Source organism: Amphiura filiformis, chromosome 19 (assembly GCF_039555335.1).
Source record: "Amphiura filiformis chromosome 19, Afil_fr2py, whole genome shotgun sequence".
NCBI classification, from domain to species: domain Eukaryota; kingdom Metazoa; phylum Echinodermata; class Ophiuroidea; order Amphilepidida; family Amphiuridae; genus Amphiura; species Amphiura filiformis.
In genome coordinates this window covers 34084550-34106083 of record NC_092646.1, presented here as the reverse complement: position 1 = coordinate 34106083, position 21534 = coordinate 34084550, and the positions used below count along the sequence as shown (strand labels likewise).

General features: G+C 36.5%; 1 protein-coding gene across 1 annotated transcript; it reads right to left on the bottom strand.

Moving 5' to 3' along the window:
- Positions 1-3955: 3955 nt before the first annotated feature.
- LOC140141208 (uncharacterized) lies at positions 3956-19669 on the bottom strand. Its single transcript, XM_072163007.1, has 11 exons — positions 19322-19669; positions 17607-17870; positions 16247-16385; positions 14933-15183; positions 14279-14425; positions 12814-13037; positions 11036-11169; positions 8843-8903; positions 7519-7693; positions 5463-5608; positions 3956-4336 (listed from the first exon to the last, which is right to left on the bottom strand). Exons 2-11 carry the CDS (start codon positions 17784-17786, stop codon positions 4024-4026), a joined length of 1770 nt encoding a protein of 589 aa, XP_072019108.1. The 5' UTR covers positions 17787-17870; positions 19322-19669; the 3' UTR covers positions 3956-4023.
- Positions 19670-21534: the final 1865 nt, after the last annotated feature.

The following is a 21534-nucleotide window of genomic DNA, read 5'->3' as shown; positions in this document are numbered from 1 at the left end:
CAAAACTGGCGACATATTGTTCAAAAGTGGAATAAATTTGTGAGAAGCATGCAAAATTTGGCACTTTTGGGGCTAAAATGGCCAAATATGAGGTTCATTTGATCAGAAACCTACGTACAGGTGTCAACATTGGGGGATGAGTGTATGGAGCATCCGTCCCTGGCCAAAATCCCCCAACAGATCTATGCCTATGATTTCATCCTATGTTAGTGTGACACACTTGTATCCTTTTGGATCCATCCTGTCAGTGTTTCCATGCTGGTCTAGTCAATCACTAGGATCCACAACATGCTCATCTATCAGGGGCACAGTTCTTTAACCCCAATATATTTGTACATTTATTGAATGACCTTTGAAAATTTGGGTATGAAAACTCATACTCTGCAACTTTTAGGTCAAATTTTGCACTGTGATTGTTTAATTGAGGTTATTGAACTATGCCATTGGGATGAGGCTATTGTGGTCCATAGTGAGTTTTACATAAAATGGTATGGTTATGAGTAGATTATGAATGCTTAAACTTATGCCAAGTAAATAAATAAATGTAGATATTTATATAGCGCTTTATGCCGTAAACAGCCTCAAAGCGCTTTACATTTATTCCGCCGTCATTAGAATATGTCGGAACCACGTTTGCAGCCTACAATTGGCGCAGGGTTCATCAGTACAACGACTGTGACAACCCCTAACAGCTTCCCATTGCACCTGGGTGGGGTGTACAATTGTTCCCTCCCCCCCCCAAAAAAAAATCCCTAATATAAAAATGCAAGTTTGCTGCAACGTGAGATTCAAATACCTAGGTATTTTCATCTCGCAAGGATTATGATGTTTCATTTGGCAAATCAGGATAATATATCTTTCTTTCCGGTATAATTTTCTTTAATTAGAGAATAAAGGTATTGTTTTTAGCATGCAGTCGTGCATCTATCGTCTCATATCACACAGGCAACATAATTATACACAAGAAGGAGCCGAGTTGTTTTACGCCAAAAATAATGATGTCGCTAGTGTTATATAATACGATAGATGCACAACAGGAGCTAAAAACAATACTTTTATTCTCATTCTTATATGAATTTCACTTCAATTGAAATAAATACCAAATTTTAATCAAAGTAAATCCTCAATTTTACAAGGAATTACCTAGGGCTTAGAATTGATCAGTCCCATTGTTGCTATGCACCTCCGATTGGTTCATATAGCGCATTCGAGTATCGCGTTAACCGATAAGATTGCAGAAACTTTCTCAAGTGTTTTAGAATCTCCAATAATGAGTGCTGATTTCTGGAATTGGAAGTAACCTAACTTGGCATTCATTTTAGAGACAACAGGTGATCAACAGATTAATGATAAACTAGCTGCTGTACATTCTGTTTATGACGTGGGTCATTAGCTTCAGTTGGCATGTTTGTGACAAATACTAAACATATTTTAATTATATGCCTGGGTGGTTTTTACTAAAGTTAATTACTATTATTAGTGATGTGAATTCAGAATTTGGGTAAGTACAAAGCATACATACAGTATGCTAACTATTTTCAATTCATACAAAAATCAATTTAACGCAGTCTTGGTGTGGCCCCATGCATAACACTATATGGAAACTCAATACACAATATACATTGTTATATTGTCATGCATGGGCCACTATCCACTCACCAATTTTAGCAGAGGTTGACATTAAATGACAAAATGGATGGTGCATGAAAACAGAAATCAAAGGTTTGCTCAAAATAGAATTTTTACTTAATACTTGGCAAAGTCACACTGCATACAGATCACAAGCGTTAGGATCCATTAGTATATTTAGACTATTTTTTTAATATACAAAGTTATTAGGCAATGACAAAGTGTATACTATATTTAAGTCTATGAGCCAGTTCAACTTCCAACCTAACAGTGTTAAGGCAACAAAAAATTGCTGTAACAGCTGTAAAAAACAGCTGTTTTTTTTTGGGGGGGCACACAAGTACAGGATCACAGTTTTTTAAAATATGTTTGCAAAAATGTTTTTTTTAAGCTATCAGTGAGTTTTGTGGATCATTTTACCACTTCCAGATAACAAATTGGAACATTGGAGAGCCTAGATATATCCACAACAATGCCTCTATATGCTGGCCATCCTAATAATCTTAATAGAATTTCTGGACTTTTTTTTTACTTTTCAGCCCATTTTTTACTATTATCGTCAAACTTAATTTTTAGTTACGCTGTAAGATGTGGTTTCACTTTCTATATGTGAAAATGGGGTGGAAGTGCCTATGAATGAAAAAAGATTAACCTACCGATCCTCCAAATTTTTGTCTCTTATGGGCAAACAAACACTTTTTTGGTCTAATGTTGGAAAGACTATACAACATACATCATAATACACTATTAATGTGCTAATAAGCATCCAATTGCACTTATAAAACCTATTACTTTTGTTGTTAATAAACTAATATTTACCGATACAATATAATATTTACATTCCTGATTTATATACATGTAATTAGTAGATAATTGCTTTAAAAAATATGAAATACGATGTCAAATATGGAACAATGCTCTTTCATTGTAATTACACATTTGGCTATTTCAGTTAAAATCCACACTCCCCCTGTTGAAGATTTTGAAAATACCTTCCACAGCAGGAGGATGAATTTCAAATGGAATTAACACTCTGCAGCTCCATTTGAAATAGTCACCCTCCATCTGTGGAAGATTCAGACTGACTCTTTCTCAGAGGGTGAATGAAATTCAAATTGAGCTGCCAAATATGTTAATTTTACATTAGTTTTACAGGGACGAACCAGGGGCTATTTTCAATGAACCAGGGGCTAAACTGCCTCTGGCCCCCACTTATTTCCCAACCTGCCTCCGTGAAAGATATTTCCAAAATCTTCCACAGGGGTAGTGTGGATTTTAAATGGAATAGCCCAATTTGTTACTTATCAAATTTTAGATACATAATGTAATATACAATATAAAACAATGATATAATATAATATGTGGCATGATCTAAACTCGGACCATAGTTGGAAATTTTGAAATTGAGTTGTGCGGTAAAATAATCAAGCTGAAAGACTTTTAAAAACAAAGATTAATGTCAAAATATACAGATTGAGTTTTGGCATGCATGCATGTTTACTCTTTTCTTTTATCACAAACATATAAACAAAAGCGAGAAATTAAGAATGATGTGTTACCACACATTCCATATATTAGCTCCAAGAAACTTTACATTATTTTTTGTCAGAAAACATTACAAACCCTCCATATTGACCGAAATGAATGCTTTTCCCCAGTTTAGGTCAAAGTGCAGTAGTTTTCACCATTGCAATCTTTGTTTCTTCATAATTGTGAAATACAAATGGTGCTGCATTATTTGGATAAGGGATTGGTCCTTTTAATTATCTCTTTTTTCCTAATTGACTGGTCGGCAAATAGTCGTGACTACGAGTATAGTCGCGACTATCTGTGGTCAGAATTGGACTGAAAAATCAGGTGAAAGATTGATGTAAATTTAGTTTTTATAATTCATATTAAACAAGTAAGATATGCATGGAAATAAAGAAACGATAAGTTGTTACAACATTTATATGCTATAGTGCAGGCTTGTGTATATTGCACAACTTTTTATCACATTTTGCATTTGATATGTTAGTATTTGGTTGGTTTTGGTGCGGATATCTGGCGCTTTTAACATGATTTTTTTAACATAAAAATATAGTTGTGTTAGTCGGCTTTTGGTTTTCAATAGTCTTAGTCACAACTACCAGTAAAAGTCGCGACTAACAACTATTGTCAACCAGTGCGCACCATGATTTTTTTTCGTTGGGGGCAAAGTGAATTTCAGGGGGGGGCAAATTTGTTGATTTTGTGCAAAAATACTACTTTGGGGGTTTGCCTAAAAGCTGCAAAACTGGGGGAAACTGGTGGGAAAAAAAAAAAAATATTGGGGGGGGCAAGTGCCCCTCTTGCCTCCCCCCCTAGCACAGCCACTGTTAGCAACTTAGTTGTCCAAGCCTATAATTAAACCATTTACATCTTGTCATCAGGTAACTTCATTGTTCCCACATCATCAGCAAGATTTCCAGCCGCTATCTCCACTTCCATCTTGTCCACTTCCTCTTTGAAATCCATGACCGCCTCCTTAGCCAGAAGACCAAGCAAGTTGTCTAGTTTGGTTAAGTCAGGTCTCTTTTGATCCAGTTTAAACTGAAGCGGTTCATACCCCATTTGTTGCAGTTCTTGTGTCATTTGGGCTCTGCTGTGCTGACCCCGCAGGAAAGAGACGAAGACGAGACGAGCAGGGTAGATCTCATCATGGTATTTCTTGAACAGCGCTGCAAACCTGGAAGAAAATAATGTAAGAAACATTTTTAAAATAGTGGCATTGACATTGTATTTTTTACTTAAAATTATACTAGATATATTTGAGTATGCAGCCTTCAAATATTAGGATCAAAAGTGATGCTGCTTCGATCGATACTTGTTATTATTAAACTATCAACTGATTAAATCAAAATGAATGGTTAAAATGTTAGTGGTCTATACATTATTAGCAACTCTTCCTATAATAAACGGGTTAATTTTGTTAGCCAAATCCAAAAAAATATTAATTAATCAAGGAACTGAGCTTTAACCAGGGCTGTCAACTATCACGCATTGGGCCACTTTCTCATGGTCTCACGCCAAGGTAGTATAATCTCACGTCTAGGTCGTAAATCTCACGCATTATAAAAATTTTGTGTTGTCCCTACCGCCCCACATTTTAGATTCTTGAGTGTCGTGGCTCAAATAATCATGGGTCAAAATTAACACTGTATAGTCGGCAAATAATAATTACGTCCCGGTACGCCTCTGTTCGACAGTGTCTCACGCCAAGCAAGTCCAAAAAGTTGACATCCACTGCTTTTCCTGCGAAACTTGGTTGCTATTGACGCATCCTCGTTACCCGGAAGTGATGTTGATTTAAGCAATGGGTCGTATACATGATCTAGAAAGTATGCACACTCATCGCGGTTGAGTGAGTTCTTGCCTTTTTTCAACATCACTTCCAGGTAACGAGGATGCATCATTAGCAACCAAGTTTTGCGGGAAAAGCAGTGGACCAGTTCATCGGTGATCAAGCCATCAGCCAAGATGGCGAAAACTCAGTTCGGTAAGTAATATTTTTTTGATTTGGTTAACAAAATTAACCAGTTTATGGTCACAACAATCCTACCAAATGAATCTCTTTGTTCTTCCTATAATACCTTTAAAACAAGAGGCAAATGTTGTTAATCTGTGATGGATCCACACTTTTTATGCGAATGCAAGTTTACGGAAGCCTGAAACATAGCTCAATACAATCCTTTAGTTGGAACTAAAATTTGGATACTTGGTCAATTTTTGAAAATAATATCCAAAACAATTAATAGTGCTGTACTCTTTTCTGGAATCAGGACTAGTGCACACCCATTTAAAGTGCAAGTTACCTGAAGTTATGGCAGGAAGTATTCTCCTCTTCATCTGTGACCATAATGAATGTCTTGACAATCTCCTTCTTCTCATAATATGGCCATAAGCTAGCTGCAGGTGCTGTGCAGCCACTGGCACGGATGGAAGTAGCTACGTTAAGAACCTGGATCAAAGGAAAAAACATAATCATAATTATTATCCCTAGTAACATGGGGCTATTCCATTTAAAATCCACACTACTCCTGTGGATGATATGGGAAATATCTACACAGGAGTATTAATCTTCACAGATATTAAACACAGATAGGCGATGGTGTGTCAACAAGTGCAGAATTAATCATGACAAGAAATCCATTGGGACCGAATAAGGTGCCTTGGGGTAAGCTTCCTTCAGCGTTATCCACGATGAAATGGCCTTTGTACCGAACACATTGTGCTCTTTGCGTAAGGAAGCTGCAAAGCCACGCAACCACAGGGGCGGACTCAAGATTGATTAATTTGCGAATGAGTACATTGTGGTTTATGCGGTCAGTGAAAACTAGCGTACTGTGGCTTAATGGTTTTTCAGCATTTTTGTGTAGCGTATGCAACACTTTGACAAGGTAGTGCGAGTCGCCACTCCTTTCCGGTTTCCAAACTGGTTGGGATCAATATGTTCTTGAATATCGTCCATGAGCCACTGATTCATGAATGATTCGGCTACCTTAGCAAAATGGTCCGTTAAAGATATTGGGCGGAGACTGTTATATGTTGCAGGCTTACTCTTGGGGATAGGGACCACCGTGGCCTTTCTCCACTGGGGTGGCACAACACCCTCTGCGTAAGATCTGTTAAGGATGTTGGAGAGTGGTAGGGGAGAGTGGGGCAAGTTGAGCCACTTTTTACATTTACTTTTACTACGCTCAAATAAATAAAGCAGGACCCATATGCAGTGTTACAAATGAAACATATGTATGTTTACTTGGTTATGATACCACAAAATTGTAATCAATATATTGCACTTTTTCACAGTGAGATGCCAAAAATCATTTGCAAATTGGCTCAACTTACCCCAACGGTGGGGTAAGTTGAGCCAGTCGCGGGGGCAAGTTAAGCCACCATAGAAATGCACAGTAGGCCTATATGCCATAGCTGTGAAATTCAATTTTGCCTTTTTTTAAATTGTTGTTTTCAGTTATTTATTTCGAAAAATAGTTTGATATAGAAGTAGTTTGATCTAAATAGTGCATACAAGTAATTTCTGACAAGATTTTCCTTTGAATAAAAAAATTTGGGAAATTTCTGCAGGTTTTTCCTATGCTCAACTTGCCCCATGGCCTGTGGCTCAACTTACCCCATATGACCCTTTTTGTCAACAACCAAGCCTCCCGCCTGACTAAAACTTTTTATTTGTTGTAAATCGTTTTCTAAAATAGTGTTCATATATCACATCCTCAATACCCAGAATGCTATCATTTTAGCCTTTTTCTTTCTGGGTGAAACATGAAAAAAATAGTTTTTTGCCAAAAGTTCAACAAAAGTGCAAAAAATGAACTTTCTTATGTAGCTTTCTTAAGTGCAAGTGATTCCATATTACACTTGAGAAGCCTCTGTTATGTCATATACAAATAAGTGGAATTGCAAAGTAAGATAAGTTTTTAATTTTCTGTCTAGAGGGGTGGTTCAACTTACCCCCTGGCTCAACTTACCCCACTCTCCCCTAAGCTCAGTTCATACGAGAATTCGCGGATAATCCTACTTGGTATTCCGTCAGGACCTCCAGCTTTACCGCTCTTTATTTTATTCAGTTTTCTGTACACCTCATATCATCAAAGATGTCTCAACAACATCATTAGCAACAACAAATCTTCAGAGCAAGATGCCGGTTGACCCGGTGAGTGTTCCAAATTTGAGTATAATTTTGCTTTCTATGGTAAGAATAATTGGTAGCACTAAAAGGGGGTAAAGCTAAATATTGCTAAACATCTTAAAAGCTGAATTTTGATTGGTTACTCAGATGATTATATCATGTAATTAACCAATCAGGAGCACTGTAAGAAAACCAGTAGTGCCCATGGGGGCTAAAACACCAACCTGTGGGATGTCCCTTGGCATAGTTGGAGGTTCATAATTTCCATCATTGAAGAAGCACAGCTTGGCTTTGCAAATAGCACAGAGAACAGATGCAATGATGGTTGAGGTTCTCACGGCCACACCCATGGAGGAGGATCGGTCACCGATGACAACAACTGGCGCTTCTAGAGAAACACTGGAAATGATAAAGAAAGAATTTGTGATAAAATTCTATTTTCTAAATAAATAAACCAACAGGCATAGCATTTTAACAGTTTCAAAGAATTACTTAACCCCTTGAGCACTACTTACAGATCTAACATTGTTTATTACATGGTATCTTCATTTTAATCACCAATCAGAATGGAGCTTTGCAAATAATTCATCCCAATTTTTTTGTGTGGTGAAATTATTCAAACAATGTTGCTGATTGGTCCAATTGATAATGAATTTTTTTTTGTCCAATCGGCAGGTAGTTCTCATGGGGTCAAGGGGGTACTACACCCCTGGCCAATTTTGTGCCTATTTTTGCATTTTTCTCAAAAATTATAGCACATTGGTGACAAGTAAGATATGCATATTATAAGGGCAAGGACTACAACTACTGTACTGAAAATTCAGCAACTCAAAGCAAGTAGTTATTGATTTATTGATCAAATATTGGTTTTCCCTCATTTTTGACTGTACCTCCACAACTGTTTCCTGTGGTGAAATAAAATTTCCATTGCAGTAGTTGTAGTCCTTGCCCCTATGATATACATATCTTACTTGTCCCCTGCGCTATATTTTTTGAAAAAATGCAAAAATAGGCACAAAATTGGTCAGGGGTGTAGTACCCCCTTAACTAGGAAGTACATTTATTCCTTTCAGGCAGCTAGAGTATTGTGCTCACCATCAGCATTTATTTTGGAGAAGCCAATCAGCTTAAAGTGTAATGCTTACAGTGCTACTGCCCTAGATCCTAATCGTTTAATCAAACCTTACTGGCAGTAAAAATACAATTTTGATATTTGGCAACTTTTTGGAAAAAAATACAAAAACCTGCAAATTTGCATGTTACTATACAAGCGCAGTCTATGCACATAGATATCATGTTTTCTTGTAAACATCTACCAAAAAGTAATTACCCCCCTTTTATTATGAGATTATTACTCAAATTCTATCCATCAAAATTTAGAACTGAAATAGCAAAAGGAAACCCAGTTTTGTTTTGCAAATTTTGATGCCTCATTTGCCTTAATAGTTTTTAAATTTGATGGATAGATTTTGAGTTTTATAATTACCTTTTGGTAGGCATTTATATGAAGTTGTTTGGATTTGACCATGTACATTTTTTATCCCTTACCTGGTCTCCTTCAATCTTGCCTCAGCAGGTGCTATGAGCATATCCATGAAAGGTACTTTGCCTGAAAAAAAGTATAATAATCATGATAATTTCAGAACATTTTGCTCAAATATCTACTCTGTACCCAAAATCATAGACTATGCCATAGTCGATTTTTGATAAATAAAAATGTTATTAATCATGATAAACGCATTCAGTTGAACTCGAAATTATACTGATATTTAGTAGGCCTACAATGTACATCAAAATACTAGTATAAAATGGTTATGAAAAAGTTTAGGCTATATTATTATATTTGTGACAGTAAAAGTAAAGTATAGGCCCTAACGTAGGCTTATATTATTGAATGCAACATATCATAATGGCATAATTATAATGACACTTCAATACTGAACAATTCTAATTTTAGAATCTGCCAGTTTATTATCCGAAAAACCGACTATGGACTTTCACTTTTATGCAGAACTTTACCCCCGGGACTCACACACTGTCAATCATACTTGTTTATCAATAAAATCTAACCACAAGACTAAGCATGGTGGTACAATACGCGCTAGATGCATATACGTTTATCCACCAGCACAAAAGCGCCGCATTCCCTAGATAGTTGTGTACCATGTATAGTTATAATGGTACCAGTACGCGTCGGGAGGATTTAAACAATAACGAGATCTGGGCGACCAATCACAAGCCAGATTCATTTTTAAAGATGCATTACATCATCACCAATTTTAGTTAGGCCAGAAATTGGCCTAACTCTCAAGGCAAAGTCAGTAGTCCACTTGGGAAGCTAACAAACAGAGGGCGACGGTGACTGAAAAGATCAGTTGTGAAAATCTATCAATTGTGCACTCATTAATTAAATCAGAGTTTTTAAGCTTAAATGTAATAGCCAGAGTAGTGCACAATTGGCAAGTGGACTACGGAGAAGTCTACCAAAATCAAGGCATGCATTTTGTACCTGATGTCACAGAACAAGACTCCTTGTATTAAAGCACCCATGTAGGCCTATTAAAGCACATCCGAGACAGGCTACTTTGTTTTTGGATGGAAGGGCTATTTTTACCAACCAACCCGTTCAATGGAAGCCCTAAAGTGTTGCCCAAACTTGTCATTATAACTAGTAATTGGCTAGTTAGTACTGACCGCCAAAATACCAGGAAAAATTGAGTAATTGTCCACTGATAACTACAGACATTACTCCCTATTCCAGAAAAAAATACAGCACTAATTTTTAGGGATAAAAAAAATATTATCCTGTTTTGCCAAATGAAACATAGCTTTAGAAATCCTAATCCTTTAGTTAGTCCTAACTGGCAATAAAAGTAAAATTTTAATATTTGGCCAATTTTTTGAAATGAGGGCCAAAAACATGCGTTTTAGGGTATTTTTCATATGCTGTGACAATCAAGCTCAAAGACTTGTACTAAGACTAATTTCAGTTTATGCATTCTAGTTTTTGGAAAAGACATGTTTCATTTTTATAACCCATTATTTAATTATAGTAACACAAAAAAGTATGAATTAGAGCAAAATTGCGGCATCTACTCAAGATTTTGAATGCTTAGACTTGTTCCAAGTCTTTGATTTTTGTGACTCGATTGTCAGAAAACATGACAAAAATGCATGTTATTGCCAGTTAGGACTAACTAAAGGATTAGGATTTAGCTATGTTTTATTTTGCAGAACTTGATCATATTTTTTTAATCCCAAAAAATTAGTGCTGTATTTATCTGGAATTGGGAGTAAGACAAGGCCCGAGCACTGATACATAAAACCAATTAAGTTAGACATAAAATAATATGGACAGGTTACTTTCAGGCACAACAAGTCACATTTAGGACCAGACTGTCCTGCTTTTTTGCTGAATTTTAACATTTTTTTATCACCTTTTCACAGAACATTCACTCAATGCCCACTATCACTCAATGACCCTTGTGGTAAATCTGGGTTTTTTTTGCAAAGTGAACGCATCTGCAAGAAATATTTTGCACACAAACATTATGAAGCCAGAGGTTTCCGCTGGTATAAAAATCTATAAATTTTTTTTTAGAAATGTGATGAGGCTGTGGATCAAGAAATGCCCCATCATGCTCCTGCTCAAAACCCTTCAAATCAAAATCATTAACACAATATATTTCACCAATAAGAGGCAGAAAATTCAAGCATTTATATTTTGTGCTGTTTATTCACCTGTTCTGTTGAGCATTTTCAACATAAGCAGCCGTTCCATCAACTTGCCATAAGGTAGACCGATAGTCTCTCCTGATTTCATGCGCTTCACAATGACCTCATCCACCTCTGGGCATTCCAAGTCTTCATAATACCTGAAAAAATACAGTAATTTTGTTACACCTCATCTTAATTCATTCTATTTACTTTTGTTCATTATAGAAATGATACTTCCTGTGGGTCATCGAGCATTTAACCCCATGAGAACTACCTGCCGATTGGCCAAAAAGAAGTTTTCATTGTCAATTGGACCAATAATTACACCATGCAAAAAAATTGAGTTGAATTATTTGCAAAGCTCCATTCTGATTGGTGATTAAAGTGAAGATATCATGTAATTGACCAATCAGAGGCAATGTTACATCGGCAGGTAGTGCTCATGGGGTTAAACTATCAAACTATGTTTACTACCAACACAGATGAACTTTCATTCTAGCTCTGAACTTGAGTACACATAGCTTTGTATGAATGATTAAAACAGAGTTTGACATAAAGAAATCCCTCTGGGCTCAGAGTGAGGTGGGGGACTAAAAATGTGCCACTGCGAATTTGAAAGGTCACCAATATTCCAAGAAATTAGGACCTGCTGCTATACCAAAAGTCAAAATTTTCAACCACATTGCCAGTTTTAACAATTTTTTCAAAATTGTTTGCAAATTTCTAAGCTTTTGGGTACAAAAAAAAGCAAAAATTTGAACAAATGACCCATCCATATACCATAATTGGCCTAGAAAAATGGTTCTTTGATATATCAAATGGCCATTGTGCACAGAGGACTTGTCATATATGGTCATGTACCAACGGTCAGCTATAATTGATAAAGTTCTTGCACCAAATGTATCATTTAATACATGGTACATATTATCAAAGCAAAACTAAAATTGTGATTAAAATAGCCTCTATAGTGCAGTTTCATCTCTTTCAAATGCTCTGACTATAGTGAAAAAGAAGTCACCAATTATAGTGATTTTTATTAAAGAAGGAAGTGAAAAAGAAGTACCAAAATAAAAATCCAGATATCTTTCAGTTTCAAAAGTCAATTCAGGATAAACCAATTACCAATTATAATTTTTATCAAATGAATATGCCACTTGCAAAATTCAATCCTTTTATGAAAATTGAATTACTATTTATTACCTTAAATACAAACATTAGGTCTAAGCATACTTAGTTATAAAGTTCTGACGTTTTGTGATGTTTATTTTCTTTATGTATTTTATTGGGGTTTTCCCCTCCATTATTTTGCCTATATCTCAATTTAATGTTTGCTGCCTTTGGCCCCCATATGGACGGGGACATTAGGGAGACACCCCATCAGTCCGAAACACCGTCAATCCGAATCCCCGTCAGTCCAAAAATCCATCCGGGTTAGGGTAATCCGAACCCCCGTCAGTCCTAAAACCCGTTCCTAACAGATTTTTGGACTGACTGGGTTGGGATTGACGGTGTTCTAGACTAAACAGAGAGACCCCATATGGACCAGGCTGACTAAACTTCCTTGAAAATATAGGAAGTCTTCTATTTTTTCAATGCCGCATGTATACCAGTATAGGTTTGAATTTCAACCCATCTAATCTGTAGCAAGGTGGTTTTATCCTATCAAAAGGCATGGGTCTCATAAACCTGAGGTCCTGGGTTCGATTCCCAAATGGGGTCACCTTTTCTATTTGTCTCCTTTATTATTTGCGATGGTGAACCTGGTGTAAAATTATGTTAATAATATATCCTTTGATACTCACCACAATACCGTATCTAATTTAGTCTCATACTCTGCAATACGCTTCTTGCTCTCGTTCGTAAGCTTATTCTTGTGTTCTTTTATGTGCGTGTACGGTACTTCGTAGCTTTCAATCAGTTCATTGAGATTGTCCTTGTTCACGAGAGCACATTTGGATACCATTGTACTATCAGGAGCTGCTTCCCCAAAACAGAATGGAAGGAACCATGGTAGCTCAGGAAAGTCCTATACGAAGAGGAAAAACAGAAATGCTAAATCAATGAAAGACACCGGGGTGGGGGGATTTGCAAAATAGACTGATAGCTATACTTTGATCGGCGGGAATTGTTAGGCTGTTACCACTATGCCAAAAAGTAGACAAACATATTTAAAGGTGATATACCGTAAACGTTCGCCTAATGGCGCTATGGGCTCCCTTGACATAACTGGAATTTTAGACACAAACTAAAAGTGCCCTCCCATAAAAATCCCACCAGCAAATAACGACACATATCCTTAATTCTTGTTGGCATTTTTAGAGGAGGGAGCTCTGTATTTATACATGAAATTTACCCCAAGGCAAAGGAGCATAGGTGCGCCATTAGGCGAACGTTTACGGTAGTTGACCTGTATGGTTTATATTTTGCGTGTTACAGAAAGTAGACAAAGTATATGACTTCAATTAATAGTTTGTATGCTTCTGGCGAGATGTCACAAGACAAATTTATATTAATCCATATTTTGTTCAGGGCCCATGGTTTTAAAACTTCCGCCACAATGACAATAAGGCTATTGAACAGTGTAGAGGAGTTGTATTCAGTCCGTTCAAGCATATTGATATACCAGTCCCTTGTCTTTGTTGATAGCGTCAACTCATCTATAAGGCCCACCGATTATGAGCTGATAAACTGATACACATGCTTGACTTGAAGAAGTGTTGGATGGGGATGACAGTTAACAGTCATACTCTGTTTTGCATACGCTATAATTATGAGACCGAGATCTTGTGCGGTTGCTGCTGTACTGGTCAGCTGCACCTGTGCCAGGGGATAGTGGATTCCAACAGGGCAATTAAAGAATATAATACAGAAAACAGTTTCAAGTTCAATTCAGTAGCAGGTTCAGGCAACAGGCTTTTTAAATCTGAACTTATATCCTATTTTATTTATTTATTTATCAAAATATCAATAAATTGGTTTTAATGCTCTGCTTGCTGGCCATAGGGCTTCAACATAAAGTCCAAGTTTTGAGAGATTTTCTCAAAATATCAAAACCTATCACTGAACCAATACTATGCTTGTTTGTACTCATTTTAATGCATTTTTCATGCTGATGCCAAATATGGTCATGAAAATGTATAATTATGAAATTTGTAACGAAAATTTGAAACTTGTCGTCTGCAGTTGACACCACCATATGGAGAGGGTTAGGTTTTGGGTGTCAACAATTTCCCTTTTAGATCAGTTTGCTGTACAGTGTACACTCACCTTCTTTGGGTTCAAGTGACAAAGGTCAGCCAATCTCTTCCATGGTTCCTTGGGATAATGCAATGCATAGAACTCTAGCTGTGACTTTGGGATTTGTCTTACCCAGTTGCGAATGTGTCTGCTTAATGCACCACTCACTGACCCCATCTGAAAGGACACAAAACAATACATTTGGTAAGGCTACATAATACTAGATATTTAGACCAGGTTAAACAATTGATCCTGGTCTAACTATGGTCTGACTAAGAGCTACTAAGTCCAAAAGTTAAACTGCAGCCATCCAATATTAAGCTACAATTATTTACCCTTTACAGTATCTACGATAATATACAATAACTTGGTATGTATTAAACACCAACAAGTTCCTCTTTTGTAAGACCAATCTTCATAGTTAAAACCCGGTCTAATTTAAACCTGGTCTAACTTGTTTAAGGCATCAAACATGGACACTACTGGTCACCTAACAACATTTCTGATTGGTTGATAACTTGAAATGCTCATTTCAATTGCCAATTATAACTTGGCTTTAAACTATTTATGGTCAAACTTGCATTTACAGATGATCTTATTAATACCCTCCTTGATTGGTTCAAAATTGGACACAATATTCATTTTGGCCAATCGGCAGGTAGTTCTCATGGAGTTAAGACTCACCTTAGGCCTGATAACACCCAAGTTATCAATATTTGACTTGATCTGCCCAACTTTCCTAGCTTTTATTTTTGGTAGCATCTGATATCTCTTCATCCTCTTCTCCCACTCACGTATCTTCCTCCCCGCATCCAGGAGGGTCAGAGCCTTGAGGACCTCTACCAAGCCAAACTGGGTAGACTGACCTAAGAGACGGTTGGCTAACCTGTGATCCTTGCGAGCCCATGCAGCTGCTAATGTTCTGATCTTGGCGACTGAAATTAAGAATAGGATAGAAGTTTTTGAGATGACATTGTGTACGTGCGGACACCGCTAGAGCTCGTACCCCAAGGATGCTTCTTCCTGAGGATTCAGAGCGAATGGGGTTCCCCCTCAGTATATCTGATCAAGTTTCCCTACCTTTTTATTTATATAAAAAGGAAGGGAGGACACATGCCCCGAGTTGAGGGTACTGGTGGAAATGACAGCAAGGGGATACGCGGCAGCTGGTGTATTCTCAGGCATCTTGAAATAACTTTGGAGTGTAATTTTCACACAACTGGTTTAGAGATGGGGTAAATTTTCTCCTGAAGTCTGTAAAAAGTGCAAATTTGTGGTTGGTTTTTAGCAATCTTTGTAAAATGTTTCCAGAATTAGTCAAATTTACTCTAAAAGAACATAAAATATAATCAAACATTTGTATATTGTTGGGTCTATTGTTGTCAAATTCAGTAAATTTTTAAGGGATTGTTTTCAGAATCCCAGCTGCACTTCCATACCCTATTAAAAATGAAAAATGAACTCATACATGCAGGAACAATCACTACATAGTGCATACTATCATCAAGAATGATTATCCATCTTGTTTCAAATGTGATACAAAGCTACACTGCGCCAAAAAAGTATCCTTACACTTGGAAAAAATCCCAGTTTTAAAAGTAAGCCATATTTGGGTAAATTAAATTTTCTAATCCTGCACATTATGACACCCATATTGAATCCAAATGTGACCTCAAGAAGTCAAGCAATTGATTGGACGATGGTCCAGTTTTAAAAGTGACAAACTGGCCACTTTTAAAACTGGACCTTTGTCTAACCAAATGCTTGTAACTTTACTTTGTCACATTGGATTCAATGGGTTGTCATAATGTGCAGGATTAGAGAGTGCAAATTAATTTACCCAAATATGGTTTAGTTTTAAAATAAGGATTTTTTGTCAAGTGTAAGGATACTTTTTTGGTGCAGTATATATCATTGATGAGCGAGCAAAACTGAGCATATGGCATTTCTTATTAATGGTATTTAACGATATGGTTTATTATTAATAAAAATACTAACCTTGTGCTATTTCAGTTCCATTTTTCTGCAGAACAAGAAGTGTTGCCAGATATCTATTACAGTTAGTCTCCTGCGCAGCATAGTGACGGTCAAAAGTACTGTCACTGGTAAAGAGTTGCTCAAGACTAACTTCCTTATCCTGTAAATTGAAATAAAACAATTGTCTGTTGTTATTTTTATTGTTTGTTTGTATCAATTTTATCAATTTATAAGGCCATCTTCTTAGTTTAATACTTTGTCTCAAAGCCCATCCCAAGTTGAACACCTAATGCGAAATGCGGGTTTTTTCTTAGATTTTAATTTTATTACTTTTTTTTCTGTGGGGAGAGCTTTTTGACAAGAATAGACCACCTTTTCATTTCTCAAGGAGGTTATACTGCACTGGTTAAGATGAAGAATTTCATTACGATTTACTATTTTGGCTACATTTTGATGTCTGATGATGTCAGATGTGAGATTTATATGTGGTGGATTTGGAAAAAAAAAGGTTACTCAATCCAGCAGGAATAACATGCAAAAAGTGGGTGATTAAGATGGCCTAAGAATCAGTTTTTATCTTTTCTACTGTAAATATAATAGCCCCAGATTAAAGTATACAAATGTATATGCCTATATGACCAAATAAGAGTGGACACTCATAACCAATCACTCCAAATTTAGAATCCATCAAAATGGATATTTTCCAGTGCAAAGCAATGAACCAGAATAAATATGAAAAATGACATCACCCAGGCCTTTTTCATTCAAAGAGTCACTCATACTCATAGCAACAAATTTTGGGCTAAATAAGGGCTAATTGGATAGATGATTTCACATATTGTTTTGCGGGACCTGAGAGCACATCAGACATATCAAATAGCATTTTTAAAATGAGGAATATGTCCTTCTGATATCAAAATAATTTTGAATTTTTGAAATTCGCAATATAATGTACACATTTTCATGGCAAATGGCTAAGTATTGATATTCTTGAAATTTAACAGTCATTGAAGTAAATTGTATTAAGGCAAAAAAAAAAAAGGTTTGTCTCAAAGCTCACGAGAAATGCGATTTTTTTTTTTTTTTTTATTCCGACTTTTTTCATGGTATATATAGTCTGATTTTCGCCGATTTTTTCTGGAAAAACTATAAAATTTTTTTTTTTTTTTTGAAATAAAAAAAATTTCCGCATTTCTTTTTTGTCAAATCGTGCGATTTTACAAACGCGCGTGCAAGCTTTGAGACGAACTTTTTTTTTTTGGCCTAATCTAATGATGCTCTCAGGTTCCACAAAAATATATGTGAAAATGTCGCTATCCGAGTCCTAGACAAATGAGGCATCAAAATCTATGGATTTCAAATGGATACCCAATCTACTTACACTTTCCTTCCCCTGTGCTGCTGCTTCAGCAGCTCCAACTGCTACTGCTGACCAATCATCTGACACTGCTGCAGCAGGCTGTGCTGGCTGATTGACTCGACCTCGATTATACCGCCCTCTGCCTCGACCTCTACCACGTCCACCGCCTCGGCCACCTCGTCCTCCTCTTCGGTTTGGCATATTGAGATTGTTTTAAATTTATGTAGAAATAATTCAAAGGAGATCGATCACCTCATGTGAATCTTCACTTTAATATGTGGGGAGCTGTATTAAAAAAGAAAATAAATGAATTTAATCAATCAATAAATAAAGAAACAAACAGCAATTTAAAAACAAATTAAATATGTAAAAAATATGACAAATAATAAAGTTGATCAAACATATTTTCTTGCATTACATTGAAAACCAAGAGTACCGGTATTTTTAAAGCTTAATTGGCACTGATCAATGATATGCAGTCAGATGGCACACTGTTGTGCAATTTGATGTTATTGAGTCTGCATAGACTACACTCAGAATATTTTCCTTTTTCTGAGTACCGTATACAAGTACATGGTTATGCATGTTTACACACCATGTGAAGGGTATTAATACTGGAATTTACATACAAAAAATTAAGTTTTTTCCCCAACAAATAGGCCTCTAAAATCCTGGTGAGTTGATTATTTATCACCAGACATTATTTTCGCATGTTTATACTAGTATTCCTATTAAGGGGGTACTACACCCCTGCCCAATTTTGTGCCTATTTTTGCATTTTTCTCATAAATTATAGCACATTGGTGACAAGTAAGATATATATTATAGGGGCAAGGACTACAACTACTGCACTGAAAATTCAGCAACTCAAGGCAAGTAGTTATTGATTTATTGATCAAATATTGGTTTTCCTCATTTTTACTGTAACTCCACAACTGTTGTCTGTGCTGAAATAAAATTTCCAGTGCAGTAGTTGTAGTCCTTGCCCCTATAATATACATACATGTATCTTACTTGTCACCAATGCGCTATGATATTTGAGAAAAATGCAAAAATATAGGCACAAAATTGGGCAGGGGTGTAGTACCCCCTTAAAATATACATTGTATGTTATTCAAACATGAACTTGAGTTTGATTGATTTTCTGAAAACATTTTGACATACGGTATTGGTACCCGGGATTGGTACTTTCATAGCACAGTATAAAACAATTTGCTTCAACCTGTTCCCATTATCCTTGTTTGAGCATATTCTCTAACGCAAAGCTTTGCTTTGCGAGGGCATCCACAATCAAATTCGTTGCTAGTGTTTCTCGAGCAACATTATCCCAAATCAACAACAATATTCAAACAAAGATCATCTCCGAGCTGTAATAACTTATAAATCAACCATTATTTTGTTGTAGTTGGGGAATCAATATTGATTCTTAATCATCACAACTAGAATTTGTTGAGAATCAGTTAATATATAACGTTGTTTACTAAAACTTTATGTGAATCAAATGTTCATTCTCACAAACCATTAAAAAAATCATTTTGAGAATCAATTCTCTGATTCTTGCCAAAATATCGACCCTGGTACAGTCATGCAGTACTGAAGTAATTACATTTGTTGAAGCATGCATTTTCTCTAACGCAAAGCTTGCACGAATGCGAGGGCATCCATGAGCAAATTTGTTGCTGTTTCTCCAGCAAAATTACATACAAGTTTGAATTGAGCTCACAAAAATGACTTACCAGGTTAAACCGTTTGCTCTAGTGGCCCACCAGATGTTGGCAGGTGTCAGAAGTGTTGTACCTCTTGCAGTAACCAACTATATCTATATGGTGCAATAGAGATTTTGTTACTCATATTTATACTGGAAATGCAACCAAGTACTACATGTATGAGCATATTAGTAAACAGTGGATTGCACAACGTTTTGTCAGTAGTACTATCCGCCCCTGGGATTTTCTCATATCTATGCAAACTGTGTGTATGATGTCATCATAATTTCCGTATCAGCAATGTCAGCACAATCCAGAACCCCTGGATAGTTCATTTTAGAGAAAGGTGCGAGAGTAAATTGCGCGATTGCGCTGCATTGCATCAGTCTGCTCATTTTGTTTTAAAATGAATCCAACTAAAGGCAGCGTAAGAGTGAATGACGTCACTCTCCAAATATGGTCAACACACTTCAGCGGGGTCTTCAACTTTGTTTACAAATATTGAACAGCGTACTTTGGCGATGCCGTGTTGTGTGCCTGGTTGTGTAGTGAGTATAGCAATAACTTTCCACGTAATTTGTGTGTTAATTTATGACCAAAGTCGCCAGATTGCTACGGATTTGTGTTGTCAGTTCTGGTAAGATCAAGAAGATCGTAGTACTTTTGTTTACCAATGTTTACGAACTGAACTTATTTAGACAGCGTGTGAGTGAGTATTAAAGCACGGTAAGCTTAAGCAATACTCAACTCAATACAATTTGTGTATACACATTAACATTGTACACGTGAAAATTCGATGGTTTGGTGCCCACAGTCATGCAGTAATTCCGAAAGTACTGCTTTTTAATCAATTCTATGACTTTTATAAAATCTAGAGTGGTAAAATCCTAAAGTACATGCATATGCATATAACTGGAACCCATGTCCCAAGTTTTTGGCACATTCTCAATCTTTTATTATCGTAAAAAAACAAAAACAAAAAACGCATCGAATGCGTAACTATCGTGTGCAAATTTGAAGCTAGAATTCTCGAGTACATTAAGGCGTAGCTCATGGCGTTGGTTTATCTGGCTGTCGGTAAACAAAGGCGTTGGTGAAAAAAAATTTGTCAACAATAGACAAGTTTTGTGTGTACTGCTTATGCAGAGTGATGAAATAAAGAGTACCGTATTCATTCTAATAAGCACCCAGGACGCTTAACAAAGTCATTATGGGTGGGCGCTTATTTTTTACATGGTTTACCCAATTTTTTCCTAACAGGCGTTTATTAGAGACAAATTTACATGTTATAAAAGGGTCCTGAGACGTTCCAGTAGCAGGGGGTAATTTTTTAAAACAGTGAATGCCGCCACGGCCGCTACAAACAAATATTGGACCTTTCTTTCATCTAAGTTTTTGAAATCACCCAGAAGTAAAGCGCTATCAATGAAATTATGTCATTGTAATCACTGGTCCTTATGTATATTATGGTACCATGATCAAACTGTCATCTTTTTTGGAATTGCTATCTTCAGTAGACATGTCTTACTACCTACATTGTACAGTAGAATTGCTATCATGCTAAGCCATCTACAGTAGACAGCAAGTTATATGCTGTGCTACATACATATCTTCAGTAGGCAACACATGATATGCTTTCTTTCTTCAGTAGACAGGAAGCTGGTATGCCTTGCTATCTACAATAGATAGCAAGTTGTACACCTTGCTATCTTCAATAGACAGCAACTTGTATACCTTACTATCTTCACTCTTCAGTAGACAGCAAGTTGTACAGTGTATGTCTTGCTTCTTACAGTAGAGTTAGGGATTCAATCATGTTTCATCGTTGTTCATCACCGATTAACAACGATGTGTCCACGTCGTCTCGCGTGGTTTACTCATGAGTTGTTAATCGGTCATAAACAACGGTGAAACAACGGCGAAAAAACAAGCTAAATATCGTCTAATTCACATGATTCTTCCCATTCGAATATCCGTTTGTCATTGCCACTCAACCTTACAAGATGATCAGTGATTTCTCTGTTGATATTGATATCAGCAATAAAACTAAAAGTGGTAAAGTTAGCTGCTACTTTCATAACAATGAACATTACGAAAGTGTTTACACATAAGTTCCAAAATGATGAATTTTATGCACTCACACGTAACACGTCACACGCTAACCTGGTGTATACGGTACTGGAAAAGTGTGGATTCATCACGGATTAATAACGCTTGGCTTCTGTACAAAGGTACAGGAAGAG